The sequence below is a fragment of the Oncorhynchus masou genome, chromosome 29 (genome assembly GCF_036934945.1).
Source record: "Oncorhynchus masou masou isolate Uvic2021 chromosome 29, UVic_Omas_1.1, whole genome shotgun sequence".
NCBI classification, from domain to species: domain Eukaryota; kingdom Metazoa; phylum Chordata; class Actinopteri; order Salmoniformes; family Salmonidae; genus Oncorhynchus; species Oncorhynchus masou.
The window spans coordinates 1,702,437-1,721,897 of NC_088240.1; the positions used below are offsets into that span (position 1 = coordinate 1,702,437).

A 19,461-nucleotide genomic window follows, 5' to 3' on the forward strand; every position below is an offset into this window, starting at 1 on the left:
AGCCACTGTACATGCTGCTTGAACTAGTCGAATTAATTTAGAGGCCTGCGAGCGAGGGTCTCTTTTTATGGGGAGGCCTATAATAAACAGTTATAAAACAGAGTTTTTAAATCATTCCGCAAGACACCAGTACCAAAATGATAGGCTAAATTGCAATGCCTATATTTTTTTATTTGGAAGTTAAACATTTTAATGACTAAAGTGATAAAACATACATGGATTTCAATAAACAAATGGATAAGACTGTTATATTGTCTTTGGTTTAGTTCCTATTGCAACTCAGACAAATGACTAAATGGATGAGATATAGACTGACTACTGAATGAAGGATGAATTAAATGTTTAATTATGTTGGAATGGTGAGTTGCAAGCAGCATGCATTTTATTTTGCTAGTAGGCAAATAGTCCTACATTAGAGTTAAATGGGTATGTATCAGGGTATAATGGGTATGCATCGGGGTATAATGGGTATGCGTGGGTATGCATCAGGGCATAATGGGTATGGGGTATAATGGGTATGCGGGTATAGGATATAATGGGTATCAGGGTAATGGTATAATGCTGGGTATAATGGGTATGCATCAGGGTATAATGGGTATGCGTCAGGGTATAATGGGTATGCATCGGGGTATAATGGGTATGCGTCAGGGTATAATGGGTATGCGTCAGGGTATAATGGGTATGCGTCAGGGTATAATGGGTATGCGTCAGGGTATAATGGGTATGCGTCAGGGGGTATGCGTCAGGGTATAATGGGTATGCGTCTGGGTATAATGGGTATGCGTCAGGGTATAATGGGTATGCGTCAGGGTATAATGGGTATGCGGGGAAATGGGTATGTGTCAGGGTATAATGGGTATGCGTCAGGGTATAATGGGTATGCGTCAGGGTATAATGGGTATGCGTCAGGGTATAATGGGTATGCGTCAGGGTATAATGGGTATGCGTCTGGGTATAATGGGTATGCGTCTGGGTATAATGGGTATGCGTCAGGGTATAATGGGTATGCGTCAGGGTATAATGGGTATGCGTCAGGGTATAATGGGTATGCGGGTCGTCAGGGTATAATGGGTATGCGTCAGGGTATAATGGGTATATAATGGGTATCGTCGGGTATAATGGGTATGCGTCAGGGTATAATGGGTATGTCAGGGTATAATGGGTATGGGTATAATGGGTATGCGTCTGGGTATAATGGGTATGCGTCTGGGTATAATGGGTATGCGTCAGGGTATAATGGGTATGCGTCAGGGTATAATGGGTATGCGTCAGGGTATAATGGGTATGCGTCTGGGTATAATGGGTATGCATCAGGGTATAATGGGTATGCTTCAGGGTATAATGGGTATGCGTATAATGGGTATGCAGGGTATAATGGGTATGCGTCATAATGGGGTATGCGTCAGGGTATAATGGGTATGCGTCAGGGTATAATGGGTATGCGTCAGGGTATAATGGGTATGCGTCAGGGTATAATGGGTATATGCGTAAGCATCAGGGTATAATGGGTATGCGTCAGGGTATAATGGGTATGCGTCTGGGTATAATGGGTATGCGTCAGGGTATAATGGGTATGCGTCAGGGTATAATGGGTATGTGTCAGGGTATAATGGGTATGCGTCAGGGTATAATGGGTATGCGTCTGGGTATAATGGGTATGCGTCAGGGTATAATGGGTATGCATCAGGGTATAATGGGTATGCATCAGGGTATAATGGGTATGCATCTGGGTATAATGGGTATGCATCTGGGTATAATGGGTATGCATCTGGGTATAATGGGTATGCATCAGGGTATAATGGGTATGCGTCTGGGTATAATGGGTATGCGTCAGGGTATAATGGGTATGCGTCAGGGTATAATGGGTATGCATCAGGGTATAATGGGTATGCATCAGGGTATAATGGGTATGCATCAGGGTATAATGGGTATGCATCAGGGTATAATGGGTATGCTTCTGGGTATAATGGGTGTCTTCTGAGGCTGAGGGGTGTTTTTCTGAAGTTGCATGGTGCTGCATAGAGATCACCAGCTCTTCAACTGGGCAGCAGTGTCCTGATGTAGGGAATAACGGAGACTACCTAAGACCACTGCTACAGAGTTATTGTGAAGTGTGGGAATAAGCTTATGCCAGACTGTTTAACCCCTCCCTTGTTCATTTCAAAAGCCACATGTTCATGACCTAATTCATATAATGTCAAATTATTGTACACTCATATTCAAATCAAATCAAATTTTATTTGTCACATACACATGGTTAGCAGATGTTAATGCGAGTGTAGCGAAATGCTTGTGCTTCTAGTTCCGACAATGCAGTAATAACCAACAAGTAATCTAACTAACAATTCCTAATCTACTGTCTTATACACAGTGTAAGGGGATAAAGAATATGTACATAAAGATATATGAATGAGTGATGGTACAGAGCAGCATAGGCAAGATACAGTAGATGGTATCGAGTACAGTATATACATGTGAGATGAGTATGTAAACAAAGTGGCATAGTTAAAGTGGCTAGTGATTCATGTATTACATAAGGATGCAGTCGATGATATAGAGTACAGTATATACGTATGCATATGAGATGAATAATGTAGGGTAAGTAACATTAAATAAGGTAGCATTGTTTAAAGTGGCTAGTGATATATTTACATCATTTCCCATCAATTCCCATTATTAAAGTGGCTGGAGTTGAGTCAGTGTCAGTGTGTAGGCAGCAGCCACTCAATGTTAGTGGTGGCTGTTTAACAGTCTGATGGCCTTGAGATAGAAGCTGTTTTTCAGTCTCTCGGTCCCAGCTTTGATGCACCTGTACTGACCTCGCCTTCTGGATGATAGTGGGGTGAACAGGCAGTGGCTCGGGTGGTAGATGTCCTTGATGATCTTTATGGCCTTCCTGTAACATCGGGTGGTGTAGGTGTCCTGGAGGGCAGGTAGTTTGCCCCCGATGATGCGTTGTGCAGACCTCACTACCCTCTGGAGAGCCTTACGGTTGAGGGCGGAGCAGTTGCCGTACCAGGCGGTGATACAGCCCGCCAGGATGCTCTCGATTGTGCATCTGTAGAAGTTTGTGAGTGCTTTTGGTGACAAGCCGAATTTCTTCAGCCTCCTCCTACAGAAGACTGAGTGACAAGACTCCAGTGGTCATAATTCATAGATTCACCAAACAGCTATTATTCTGTTTCATTGTTCCTGGTAGATACTACTGGTTATGATTGCAGACAGAGCCCAGAGAATGGGATGGTGTAATATTGGATGGGTCATATTTTGATAAGGTGCATGCATGGGGATGTCCACGTCACCCAGATATGACCATGCTGTAGAGAGACACCTAAGCGTACTGAAACTTCACTGTTTTAGACATAATACAGACAGTGATATCTAGACTTCTCCTGGCAAATTAATCCATTACATTAGCTACCTAATGTGACGTGAACTCAATTGAGGAGTAATAGACTTTAACTTGAAAACATGCAGGATGCCTCTTTCCCCGACTTCTGTTTTGTTTAGTGTTATGCTTGTATGTGACACTCATCACAGGGTGGTGGTGTTGTTTTTTGGAGGGTGGCGATGGTGGTGGTGTTGTTGGAGGGTGGCGATGGTGTTGTTGGAGGGTGGAGATGGCGATGGTGTTGTTGGAGGGTGGCGGCGGTGTTGTTGGAGGGTGGCGGCGGTGTTGTTGGAGGGTGGCGGCGGTGTTGGAGGAGGGTGGCGGCGGTGTTGTTGGAGGGTGGCGGCGGTGTTGTTGGAGGGTGGCGGCGGTGTTGGAGGAGGGTGGCGGCGGTGTTGGAGGAGGGTGGCGGCGGTGTTGGAGGAGGGTGGCGGCGGTGTTGGAGGAGGGTGGCGGCGGTGTTGGAGGAGGGTGGCGGCGTTGTCGTCGTTGGTGGTGTTGTTGTTGGAGGGTGGTGGTGGAGGATGGTGGTGGAGGGTGTTGGTGGAGGAGGGTGGTGGTGGTGTTGTTGGTGGGTGGTGGTGTTGTTTGAGGGTGTTGGTGGTGGAGGGTGTTGGTGTTGTTGTTGTTGGAGGGTGGTGGTGGTGGTGTTGGAATGTGTTGTAGGGTGTTGTTGGGAGGGTGGTGTTGTTGTTGGAGGGTGGTGTTGTTGTTGGAGGGTGGCGGCGTTGTTGGAGGGTGGCGGCGTTGTTGGAGGGTGGCGGCGTTGTTGGAGGGTGGCGGCGTTGTTGGAGGGTGGCGGCGTTGTTGGAGGGTGGCGGCGTTGTTGGAGGGGGTGTTGGATGGTGGTGGTGGTGGAGGGTGGAGGGTGGTGTTGGAGGGTGGTGGTGGTGTTGTTGGAGGGTGATGGTGTTGGTGGTGGAGGGTGGTGTTGTTGGAGGGTGGTGTTGGATGGTGGTGGTGGTGGTGGAGTTGTTGGATGGTAGAGTTGTTGGAATGTGGTGGTGGTGGTGTTGTTGGAGGGTGGCGGTGTTGTTGGAGGGTGGCGGTGTTGTTGGAGGGTGGCGGCGGTGTTGTTGGAGGGTGGCGGCGGTGTTGTTGGAGGGTGGCGGCGGTGTTGTTGGAGGGTGGCGGCGTTGTTGTTGGAGGGTGGCGGCGTTGTTGTTGGAGGGTGGCGGCGTGTTGTTGGAGGGTGGCGGCGTTGTTGTTGGAGGGTGGCGGCGTTGTTGTTGGAGGGTGGCGGCGGTGTTGTTGGAGGGTGGCGGCGGTGGTGTTGGAGGGTGGCGGCGGTGGTGTTGGAGGGTGGCGGCGGTGGTGTTGGAGGGTGGCGGCGGTGGTGTTGGAGGGTGGCGGCGGTGGTGTTGGAGGGTGGCGGTGGTGGTGGTGGTGTTGGAGGGTGGCGGTGGTGGTGGTGGTGTTGGAGGGTGGCGGTGGTGGTGGTGGTGTTGGAGGGTGGCGGTGGTGGTGTTGGAGGGTGGCGGTGTTGGAGGGTGGCGGTGGCGGTGTTGGAGGGTGGCGGTGGCGGTGTTGGAGGGTGGCGGTGGCGGTGTTGGAGGGTGGCGGTGGCGTTGTTGGAGGGTGGCGGTGGTGTTGTTGGAGGGTGGAGGTGGTGTTGTTGGAGGGTGGTGGTGGTGTTGTTGGAGGGTGGTGGTGGTGTTGTTGGAGGGTGGTGGTGGAGTTGTTGGATGGTAGAGTTGTTGGATGGTGGTGGTGGTGTTGTTGGAGGGTGTTGTATGGTGTTGTTGGAGGGTTTTGTTGTTGGAGGGTGGTGTTGTTGGAGGAGGGTGGTGTTGTTGGATTGTGGTGTTGTTGGATGGTGGTGGTGGTGTTGTTGTTGGAGGGCGGTGGCGGTGTTGATGGAGGGTGGCGGTGTTGATGGAGGGTGGCGGTGTTGATGGAGGGTGGCGGTGTTGATGGAGGGTGGCGGTGTTGATGGAGGGTGGCGGTGTTGTTGGAGGGTGGCGGTGTTGTTGGAGGGTGGCGGTGTTGTTGGAGGGTGGCGGTGTTGTTGGAGGGTGGCGGTGTTGTTGGAGGGTGGCGGTGTTGTTGGAGGGTGGCGGCGGTGTTGTTGGAGGGTGGCGGCGGTGTTGTTGGAGGGTGGCGGCGTTGTTGTTGGAGGGTGGCGGCGTTGTTGTTGGAGGGTGGCGGCGGTGTTGTTGTTGGAGGGTAGCGGCGGTGGTGGTGTTGGAGGGTGGAGGTGGTGTTGTTGGAGGGTGGCGGTGGTGTTGTTGGAGGGTGGCGGTGGTGTTGTTGGAGGGTGGCGGTGGTGTTGTTGGAGGGTGGCGGTGGTGTTGTTGGAGGGTGGCGGTGGTGGTGTTGGAGGGTGGCGGTGGTGGTGTTGGAGGGTGGCGGTGGTGGTGTTGGAGGGTGGCGGTGGTGGTGTTGGAGGGTGGCGGTGGTGGTGTTGGAGGGTGGCGGTGGTGTTGGTGGTTTTGGAGGGTGGTGGTGTTGGAGGGTGGCGGTGTTGGAGGGTGGCGGTGGTGGTGTTGGAGGGTGGTGGTGTTGGAGGGTGGTGGCGGTGGTGGTGTTGGAGGGTGGCGGTGTTGTTGGAGGGTGGCGGTGGTGGTGTTGGAGGGTGGCGGTGGTGGTGTTGGAGGGTGGCGGTGGTGGTGTTGGAGGGTGGCAGTGGTGTTGGTGGTGTTGGAGGGTGGTGGTGTTGGAGGGTGGTGGTGTTGGAGGGTGGCGGCGGTGGTGTTGGAGGGTGGCGGCGGTGGTGTTGGAGGGTGGCGGCGGTGTTGTTGGAGGGTGGCGGCGGTGTTGTTGGAGGGTGGCGGCGGTGTTGTTGGAGGGTGGCGGCGGTGTTGTTGTTGGAGGGTGGCGGCGGTGTTGTTGTTAAAGGGTGGTTTCCTGCCTCTGTCTCTCTCTCCAGGTTGTGTGTGGTTTCCTGCCTCTGTCTCTGTCCAGGTTGTGTGTATGTGGTTTCCTGCCTCTGTCTCTCTCCAGGTTGTGTGTATGTGGTTTCCTGCCTCTGTCTCTCTCCAGGTTGTGTGTATGTGGTTTCCTGCCTCTGTCTCTCTCCAGGTTGTGTGTATGTGGTTTCCTGCCTCTGTCTCTCTCCAGGTTGTGTGTATGTGGTTTCCTGCCTCTGTCTCTCTCCAGGTTGTGTGTGGTTTCCTGCCTCTGTCTCTCTCTAGGTTGTGTGTGGTTTCCTGCCTCTGTCTCTCTCTAGGTTGTGTGTGGTTTCCTGCCTCTGTCTCTCTGTCCAGGTTGTGTGTGGTTTCCTGCCTCTGTCTCTCTGTCCAGGTTGTGTGTGGTTTCCTGCCTCTGTCTCTGTCCAGGTTGTATGTGGTTTCCTGCCTCTGTCTCTCTGTCCAGGTTGTATGTGGTTTCCTGCCTCTGTCTCTCTGTCCAGGTTGTATGTGGTTTCCTGCCTCTGTCTCTCTCCAGGTTGTGTGTATGTGGTTTCCTGCCTCTGTCTCTCTCCAGGTTGTGTGTATGTGGTTTCCTGCCTCTGTCTCTCTCCAGGTTGTGTGTGGTTTCCTGCCTCTGTCTCTCTGTCCAGGTTGTGTGTGGTTTCCTGCCTCTGTCTCTGTCCAGGTTGTATGTGGTTTCCTGCCTCTGTCTCTCTGTCCAGGTTGTATGTGGTTTCCTGCCTCTGTCTCTCTGTCCAGGTTGTATGTGGTTTCCTGCCTCTGTCTCTCTCTAGGTTGTGTGTATGTGGTTTCCTGCCTCTGTCTCTGTCCAGGTTGTGTGTGGTTTCCTGTCTCTGTCTCTCTGTCCAGGTTGTATGTGGTTTCCTGCCTCTGTCTCTCTCCAGGTTGTGTGTATGTGGTTTCCTGCCTCTGTCTCTGTCCAGGTTGTGTGTGGTTTCCTGCCTCTGTCTCTCTGTCCAGGTTGTGTGTGGTTTCCTGACTCTGTCTCTCTCCAGGTTGTGTGTGGTTTCCTGCCTCTGTCTCTCTGTCCAGGTTGTGTGTGGTTTCCTGACTCTGTCTCTCTCCAGGTTGTGTGTGGTTTCCTGCCTCTGTCTCTCTGTCCAGGTTGTGTGTGGTTTCCTGCCTCTGTCTCTCTGTCCAGGTTGTGTGTGGTTTCCTGACTCTGTGTCTCCTCCCTCCAGGTTGTGTGTATGTGGTTTCCCGCAGCAGCAGCAGAAAGTGTGGAGAGAGCCGTGTAACCGTGTGGTCCTGGACCCAGAGTTCATGGTCCAGATGCTTACCGCCGTGTACCATGCCATGTAAGTATCATTAACCCTACTACATCTATCATTAACCCTACTACATCTATCATTAACCCTACTACATCTATCATTAACCCTAACCCTACTACATCTATCATTAACCCTACGACATCTATCGTTAACCCTACGACATCTATCGTTAACCCTACGACATCTATCATTAACCCTAACCCTACTACATCTATCGTTAACCCTACGACATCTATCGTTAACCCTACGACATCTATCGTTAACCCTACGACATCTATCGTTAACCCTACGACATCTATCGTTAACCCTACGACATCTATCGTTAACCCTACGACATCTATCGTTAACCCTACGACATCTATCGTTAACCCTACGACATCTATCGTTAACCCTACGACATCTATCATTAATACCCTACGACATCTATCATTAACCCTACGACATCTATCATTAACCCTACGACATCTATCATTAACCCTACGACATCTATCATTAACCCTACGACATCTATCATTAACCCTACGACATCTATCATTAACCCTACGACATCTATCATTAACCCTACGACATCTATCATTAACCCTACGACATCTATCATTAACCCTACGACATCTATCATTAACCCTACGACATCTATCATTAACCCTACGACATCTATCATTAACCCTACGACATCTATCATTAACCCTACGACATCTATCATTAACCCTACTGACATCTATCATTAACCCTAACCCTACGACATCTATCGGTTAACCCTACGACATCTATCATTAACCCTACGACATCTATCGTTAACCCTAACGACATCTATCGCTAACCCTACGACATCTATCGTTAACCCTACGACATCTATCGTTAACCCTACTACATCTATCGGTTAACCCTACGACATCTATCGTTAACCCTACGACATCTATCGTTAACCCTACGACATCTATCGTTAACCCTACGACATCTATCGTTAACCCTACGACATCTATCGTTAACCCTACGACATCTATCATTAATACCCTACGACATCTATCATTAACCCTACGACATCTATCATTAACCCTACGACATCTATCATTAACCCTACGACATCTATCATTAACCCTACGACATCTATCATTAACCCTACGACATCTATCATTAACCCTACGACATCTATCATTAACCCTACGACATCTATCATTAACCCTACTACATCTATCGTTAACCCTACGACATCTATCATTAACCCTACTATATCAATCATTAACCCTAACCTTACTACATCTATCATTAACCCTACGACATCTATCGTTAACCCTACGACATCTATCGTTAACCCTACGACATCTATCGTTAACCCTGCGACATCTATCATTAACCCTACTATATCAATCATTAACCCTAACCTTACTACATCTATCATTAACCCTATGACATCTATCATTAACCCTACTACATCTATCATTAACCCTACGACATCTATCATTAACCCTACGACATCTATCATTAACCCTAACCCTACGACATCTATCATTAACCCTACGACATCTATCGTTAACCCTACGACATCTATCGTTAACCCTACGACATCTATCGTTAACCCTACGACATCTATCATTAACCCTAACCCTACTACATCTATCGTTAACCCTACGACATCTATCGTTAACCCTACGACATCTATCGTTAACCCTACGACATCTATCATTAACCCTGCGACATCAATCATTAACCCTAACCTTACTACATCTATCATTAACCCTATGACATCTATCATTAACCCTACTACATCTATCATTAACCCTACTACATTTATCATTAACCCTAACCCTACGACATCTATCGTTAACCCTACGACATCTATCGTTAACCCTACGACATCTATCGTTAACCCTACGACATCTATCATTAACCCTGCGACATCTATCATTAACCCTACTATATCAATCATTAACCCTAACCTTACTACATCTATCATTAACCCTATGACATCTATCATTAACCCTACGACATCTATCATTAACCCTAACCCTACGACATCTATCATTAACCCTACGACATCTATCGTTAACCCTACGACATCTATCGTTAACCCTACGACATCTATCGTTAACCCGACGACATCTATCATTAACCCTAACCCTACTACATCTATCGTTAACCCTACGACATCTATCGTTAACCCTACGACATCTATCGTTAACCCTACGACATCTATCATTAACCCTGCGACATCTATCATTAACCCTACTATATCAATCATTAACCCTAACCTTACTACATCTATCATTAACCCTATGACATCTATCATTAACCCTACTACATCTATCATTAACCCTACTACATTTATCATTAACCCTAACCCTACGACATCTATCGTTAACCCTACGACATCTATCGTTAACCCTACGACATCTATCGTTAACCCTACGACATCTATCGTTAACCCTACTACATCTATCATTAACCCTACGACATCTATCATTAACCCTACAACATCTATCATTAACCCTACGACATCTATCATTAACCCTAAGACATCTATCATTAACCATACGACATCTATAATTAACCCTACGACATCTATCATTAACCCTACGACATCTATCATTAACCCTACGACATCTATCATTAACCCTACAAAATCTATCATTAACCCTACGACATCTATCATTAACCCTACGACATCTATCATTAACCCTACTACATCTATCATTAACCCTACTACATCTATCATTAACCCTACTACATCTATCATTAACCCTACGACATCTATCATTAACCCTACTACATCAATCATTAACCCTACTACATCTATCATTAACCCTAACCCTACGACATCTATCATTAACCCTAACCCTACGACATCTATCGTTAACCCTACGACATCTATCATTAACCCTACGACATCTATCATTAACCCTACGACATCTATCATTAACCCTACGACATCTATCGTTAACCCTACGGCATCTATCGTTAACCCTACGACATCTATCGTTAACCCTAACCCTACTACATCTATCGTTAACCCTACGACATCTATCGTTAACCCTACGACATCTATCGTTAACCCTACGACATCTATCGTGAACCCTACGACATCTATCGTTAACCCTACGGCATCTATCGTTAACCCTACGACATCTATCGTTAACCCTAACCCTACTACATCTATCGTTAACCCTACGACATCTATCGTTAACCCTACGACATCTATCGTTAACCCTACGACATCTATCGTTAACCCTACGACATCTATCGTTAACCCTACGACATCTATCGTTAACCCTACGACATCTATCATTAACCCTACTACATCTATCATTAACCCTACTACATCTATCATTAACCCTACTACATCTATCATTAACCCTACTACATCTATCATTAACCCTACTACATCTATCATTAACCCTACGACATCTATCATTAACCCTACTATATCAATCATTAACCCTAACCTTACTACATCTATCATTAACCCTACGACATCTATCATTAACCCTATGACATCTATCATTAACCCTACTACATATATCATTAACCCTACTACATCTATCATTAACCCTACGACATCTATCATTAACCCTACTACATCTATCATTAACCCTGCGACATCTATCATTAACCCTACTATATCAATCATTAACCCTAACCTTACTACTTCTATCATTAACCCTATGACATCTATCATTAACCCTATGACATCTATCATTAACCCTACTACATCTATCATTAACCCTACTACATCTATCATTAACCCTAACCCTACTACATCTATCATTAACACTAACCCTACTACATCTATCATTAACCCTAACCCTACTACATCTATCATTAACCCTAACCCTACTACATCTATCATTAACCCTAACCCTACTACATCTATCATTAACCCTAACCCTACTACATCTATCATTAACACTAACCCTACTACATCTATCATTAACACTAACCCTACTACATCTATCATTAACCCTACTACATCTATCATTAACCCTACTACATCTATCATTAACCCTACTCCATCTATCATTAACCCTACTACATCTATCATTAACCCTTCTACATCTATCATTAACCCTACTATATCTATCATTAAACCTACTATATCTATCATTAACCCTACTACATCTATCATTAACCCTACTATATCTATCATTAACCCTACGACATCTATCATTAACCCTACGACATCTATCATTAACCCTACGACATCTATCATTAACCCTACGACATCTATCATTAACCCTACGACATCTATCATTAACCCTACGACATCTATCATTAACCCTACGACATCTATCATTAACCCTACGACATCTATCATTAACCCTACGACATCTATCATTAACCCTACGACATCTATCATTAACCCTACGACATCTATCATTAACCCTAACCCTACGACATCTATCATTAACCCTACGACATCTATCGTTAACCCTACGACATCTATCAACCCTAACCCTACGTTAACATCTATCATTAACCCTAACCCTACTACATCTATCGTTAACCCTACGACATCTATCGTTAACCCTACGACATCTATCGTTAACCCTACGACATCTATCGTTAACCCTATGACATCTATCGTTAACCCTACGACATCTATCGTTAACCCTACGACATCTATCATTAATACCCTACGACATCTATCATTAACCCTACGACATCTATCGTTAACCCTACGACATCTATCATTAACCCTAACCCTACGACATCTATCATTAATACCCTACGACATCTATCATTAACCCTACGACATCTATCATTAACCCTACGACATCTATCATTAACCCTACGACATCTATCATTAACCCTACGACATCTATCATTAACCCTACGACATCTATCATTAACCCTACGACATCTATCATTAACCCTACGACATCTATCATTAACCCTACTACATCTATCGTTAACCCTACGACATCTATCATTAACCCTACTATATCAATCATTAACCCTAACCTTACCCCTCTACATCTATCATTAACCCTACGACATCTATCGTTAACCCTACGACATCTATCGTTAACCCTACGACATCTATCGTTAACCCTGCGACATCTATCATTAACCCTACTATATCAATCATTAACCCTAACCTTACTACATCTATCATTAACCCTATGACATCTATCATTAACCCTACTACATCTATCATTAACCCTACGACATCTATCATTAACCCTACGACATCTATCATTAACCCTAACCCTACGACATCTATCATTAACCCTACGACATCTATCGTTAACCCTACGACATCTATCGTTAACCCTACGACATCTATCGTTAACCCTACGACATCTATCATTAACCCTAACCCTACTACATCTATCGTTAACCCTACGACATCTATCGTTAACCCTACGACATCTATCATTAACCCTGCGACATCTATCATTAACCCTACTATATCAATCATTAACCCTAACCTTACTACATCTATCATTAACCCTATGACATCTATCATTAACCCTACTACATCTATCATTAACCCTACTACATTTATCATTAACCCTAACCCTACGACATCTATCGTTAACCCTACGACATCTATCGTTAACCCTACGACATCTATCGTTAACCCTACGACATCTATCATTAACCCTGCGACATCTATCATTAACCCTACTATATCAATCATTAACCCTAACCTTACTACATCGATCATTAACCCTATGACATCTATCATTAACCCTACGACATCTATCATTAACCCTAACCCTACGACATCTATCATTAACCCTACGACATCTATCGTTAACCCTACGACATCTATCGTTAACCCTACGACATCTATCGTTAACCCGACGACATCTATCATTAACCCTAACCCTACTACATCTATCGTTAACCCTACGACATCTATCGTTAACCCTACGACATCTATCGTTAACCCTACGACATCTATCATTAACCCTGCGACATCTATCATTAACCCTACTATATCAATCATTAACCCTAACCTTATCTTAACCTTACTACATCTATCATTAACCCTATGACATCTATCATTAACCCTACTACATCTATCATTAACCCTACTACATTTATCATTAACCCTAACCCTACGACATCTATCGTTAACCCTACGACATCTATCGTTAACCCTACGACATCTATCGTTAACCCTACGACATCTATCGTTAACCCTACGACATCTATCGTTAACCCTACTACATCTATCATTAACCCTACGACATCTATCATTAACCCTACGACATCTATCATTAACCCTACGACATCTATCATTAACCCTACGACATCTATCATTAACCCTAAGACATCTATCATTAACCATACGACATCTATAATTAACCCTACGACATCTATCATTAACCCTACGACATCTATCATTAACCCTACGACATCTATCATTAACCCTACAAAATCTATCATTAACCCTACGACATCTATCATTAACCCTACGACATCTATCATTAACCCTACTACATCTATCATTAACCCTACTACATCTATCATTAACCCTACTACATCTATCATTAACCCTACGACATCTATCATTAACCCTACTACATCAATCATTAACCCTACTACATCTATCATTAACCCTAACCCTACGACATCTATCATTAACCCTAACCCTACGACATCTATCGTTAACCCTACGACATCTATCGTTAACCCTACGACATCTATCGTGAACCCTACGACATCTATCGTGAACCCTACGACATCTATCGTTAACCCTACGGCATCTATCGTTAACCCTACGACATCTATCATTAACCCTAACCCTACTACATCTATCGTTAACCCTACGACATCTATCGTTAACCCTACGACATCTATCGTTAACCCTACGACATCTATCGTTAACCCTACGACATCTATCGTTAACCCTACGACATCTATCGTTAACCCTACGACATCTATCATTAACCCTACTACATCTATCATTAACCCTACTACATCTATCATTAACCCTACTACATCTATCATTAACCCTACTACATCTATCATTAACCCTACTACATCTATCATTAACCCTACGACATCTATCATTAACCCTACTATATCAATCATTAACCCTAACCTTACTACATCTATCATTAACCCTACGACATCTATCATTAACCCTATGACATCTATCATTAACCCTACTACATATATCATTAACCCTACTACATCTATCATTAACCCTACGACATCTATCATTAACCCTACTACATCTATCATTAACCCTGCGACATCTATCATTAACCCTACTATATCAATCATTAACCCTAACCTTACTACTTCTATCATTAACCCTATGACATCTATCATTAACCCTATGACATCTATCATTAACCCTACTACATCTATCATTAACCCTACTACATCTATCATTAACCCTAACCCTACGACATCTATCGTTAACCCTACGACATCTATCGTTAACCCTACGACATCTATCGTTAACCCTACGACATCTATCATTAACCCTACGACATCTATCATTAACCCTACGACATCTATAATTAACCCTACGACATCTATCATTAACCCTACGACATCTATCATTAACCCTACGACATCTATCATTAACCCTACAAAATCTATCATTAACCCTACGACATCTATCATTAACCCTACTACATCTATAATTAACCCTAACCCTACGACATCTATCATTAACCCTAACCCTACGACATCTATCGTTAACCCTACGACATCTATCGTTAACCCTACGACATCTATCGTGAACCCTACGACATCTATCGTGAACCCTACGACATCTATCGTGAACCCTACGACATCTATCGTTAACCCTACTACATCTATCGTTAACCCTAAGACATCTATCATTAACCCTACGACATCTATCATTAACCCTACTTCATCTATCATTAACCATACGACATCTATCATTAACCCTACGACATCTATCATTAACCCTACGACATCTATCATTAACCCTACGACATCTATCATTAACCCTACGACATCTATCATTAACCCTACGACATCTATCATTAACCCTACAAAATCTATCATTAACCCTACGACATCTATCATTAACCCTACTACATCTATCATTAACCCTACTACATCTATCATTAACCCTACTACATCTATCATTAACCCTACTACATCTATCATTAACCCTACTACATCTATCATTAACCCTACTACATCTATCATTAACCCTACTACATCTATCATTAACCCTACTACATCTATCATTAACCCTAACCCTACTACATCTATCATTAACCCTAACCCTACTACATCTATCATTAACCCTACTACATCTATCATTAACCCTACTTCACCTTCTGAATGTCAGAAGGTGAATTCACCAATTTGTAAGTCGCTCTGGATAAGAGCGTCTGCTAAATGACTTAAATGTAAATGTAATCTATCATTAACCCTAACCCTTCTATATCTATCATTAACCCTACTACATCTATCATTAACCCTACTACATCTATCATTAACCCTACGACATCTATCATTAACCCTACTACATATATCATTAACCCTACTACATCTATCATTAACCCTACTACATCTATCATTAACCCTAACCCTACTACATCTATCATTAACACTAACCCTACTACATCTATCATTAACCCTAACCCTACTACATCTATCATTAACCCTAACCCTACTACATCTATCATTAACCCTAACCCTACTACATCTATCATTAACCCTAACCCTTCTATATCTATCATTAACCCTACTACATCTATCATTAACCCTACTACATCTATCATTAACCCTACGACATCTATCATTAACCCTACTACATATATCATTAACCCTACTACATCTATCATTAACCCTACTACATCTATCATTAACCCTAACCCTACTACATCTATCATTAACACTAACCCTACTACATCTATCATTAACCCTAACCCTACTACATCTATCATTAACCCTAACCCTACTACATCTATCATTAACCCTAACCCTACTACATCTATCATTAACCCTAACCCTACTACATCTATCATTAACACTAACCCTACTACATCTATCATTAACACTAACCCTACTACATCTATCATTAACCCTACTACATCTATCATTAACCCTACTACATCTATCATTAACCCTACTCCATCTATCATTAACCCTACTACATCTATCATTAACCCTTCTACATCTATCATTAACCCTACTATATCTATCATTAAACCTACTATATCTATCATTAACCCTACTACATCTATCATTAACCCTACTATATCTATCATTAACCCTACTACATCTATCATTAACCCTACTACATCTATCATTAACCCTAACCCTTCTACATCTATCATTAACCCTACTATATCTATCATTAACCCTACTACATCTATCATTAACCCTACTACATCTATCATTAACCCTACTATATCTATCATTAACCCTACTATATCTATCATTAACCCTACTACATCTATCATTAACCCTTCTACATCTATCATTAACCCTACTACATCTATCATTAACCCTACTACATCTATCATTAACCCTACTATATCTATCATTAACCCTACTACATCTATCATTAACCCTACTACATCTATCATTAACCCTAACCCTACCACATCTATCATTAACCCTACTATATCTATCATTAACCCTACTATATCTATCATTAACCCTACTACATCTATCATTAACCCTAACCCTACTACATCTATCATTAACCCTAACCCTACTACATCTATCATTAACACTATTACATCTATCATTAACCCTACTACATCTATCATTAACCCTAACCCTACTATATCTATCATTAACCCTACTATATCTATCATTAACCCTACTATATCTATCATTAACCCTACCACATCTATCATTAACCCTAACCCTACTACATCTATCATTAACCCTAACCCTACTACATCTATCATTAACCCTACTACATATATCATTAACCCTACTACATCTATCATTAACCCTACCACATCTATCATTAACCCTAACCCTACTACATCTATCATTAACCCTACTACATCTATCATTAACCCTAACCCTACTACATCTATCATTAACCCTACTACATATATCATTAACCCTACTACATCTATCATTAACCCTACCACATCTATCATTAACCCTAACCCTACTACATCTATCATTAACCCTACTACATCTATCATTAACCCTAACCCTACTACATATATCATTAACCCTACTACATCTATCATTAACCCTACTACATCTATCATTAACCCTACTACATCTATCATTAACCCTACTACATCTATCATTAACCCTTCTACATCTATCATTAACCCTAACCCTACCACATCTATCATTAACACTACTATATCTATCATTAACCCTACTACATCTATCATTAACCCTACTACATCTATCATTAACCCTAACCCTACCACATCTATCATTAACCCTACTACATCTATCATTAACCCTACTACATCTATCATTAACCCTACTACATCTATCATTAACCCTAACCCTACCACATCTATCATTAACCCTACTACATCTATCATTAACCCTACTACATCTATCATTAACCCTACTACATCTATCATTAACCCTAACCCTTCTACATCTATCATTAACCCTACTATATCTATCATTAACCCTACTACATCTATCATTAACCCTACTACATCTATCATTAACCCTAACCCTACTACATCTATCATTAACCCTAACCCTACTACATCTATCATTAACCCTAACCCTACTACATCTATCATTAACGCTACTACATCTATCATTAACCCTACTATATCTATCATTAACCCTACTATATCTATCATTAACCCTACTATATCTATCATTAACCCTACTATATCTATCATTAACCCTACTACATCTATCATTAACCCTACTACATCTATCATTAACCCTACTACATCTATCATTAACCCTACTACATCTATCATTAACCCTACTACATCTATCATTAACCCTACGACATCTATCATTAACCCTACTACATCTATCATTAACCCTACTACATCTATCATTAACCCTACTACATCTATCATTAACCCTACTACATCTATCATTAACCCTAACATCCTACTACATATCATTAACCCTACTACATCTATCATTAACCCTACTACATCTATCATTAACCCTACTACATCTATCATTAACCCTACTACATCTATCATTAACCATACTACATCTATCATTAACCCTACTACATCTATCATTAACCCTACTACATCTATCATTAACCCTACTACATCTATCATTAACCCTACTACATCTATCATTAACCCTACTACATCTATCATTAACCCTACTCCATCTATCATTAACCCTACTACATCTATCATTAACCCTACTACATCTATCATTAACCCTACTACATCTATCATTAACCCTACTACATCTATCATTAACCCTACTACATCTATCATTAACCCTACTACATCTATCATTAACCCTACTACATCTATCATTAACCCTACTATGTCTATCATTAACCCTACTACATCTATCATTAACCCTAACCCTTCTACATCTGTCATTAACCCTACTACATCTATCATTAACCCTAACCCTTCTACATCTGTCATTAACCCTACTATATCTATCATTAACCCTACTGTATCTATCATTAACCCTACTATATCTATCATTAACCCTAACCCTACTCCATCTATCATTAACCCTACTACATCTATCATTAACCCTACTACATCTATCATTAACCCTACTACATCTATCATTAACCCTACTACATCTATCATTAACCCTACTACATCTATCATTAACCCTACTACATCTATCATTAACCCTACTACATCTATCATTAACCCTACTACATCTATCATTAACCCTACTATATCTATCATTAACCCTACTACATCTATCATTAACCCTACTACATCTATCATTAACCCTACTACATCTATCATTAACCCTAACCCTACTATATATATCATTATAGTAGGGTTATTCAGTCCCTTTACTCAGTACT

At 42.6% G+C, this 19,461-nt stretch overlaps 1 protein-coding gene across 1 annotated transcript in view; it reads left to right on the forward strand.

Moving 5' to 3' along the window:
* Positions 1–19,461, forward strand: part of LOC135518894 (hyccin 2-like) — a 326,139-nt gene that overhangs the window by 276,660 nt on the left and 30,018 nt on the right. Inside the window, 1 exon segment of the mRNA XM_064943845.1 lies at positions 7,446–7,562. Coding sequence (XP_064799917.1) covers positions 7,446–7,562 — 117 coding nt within the window.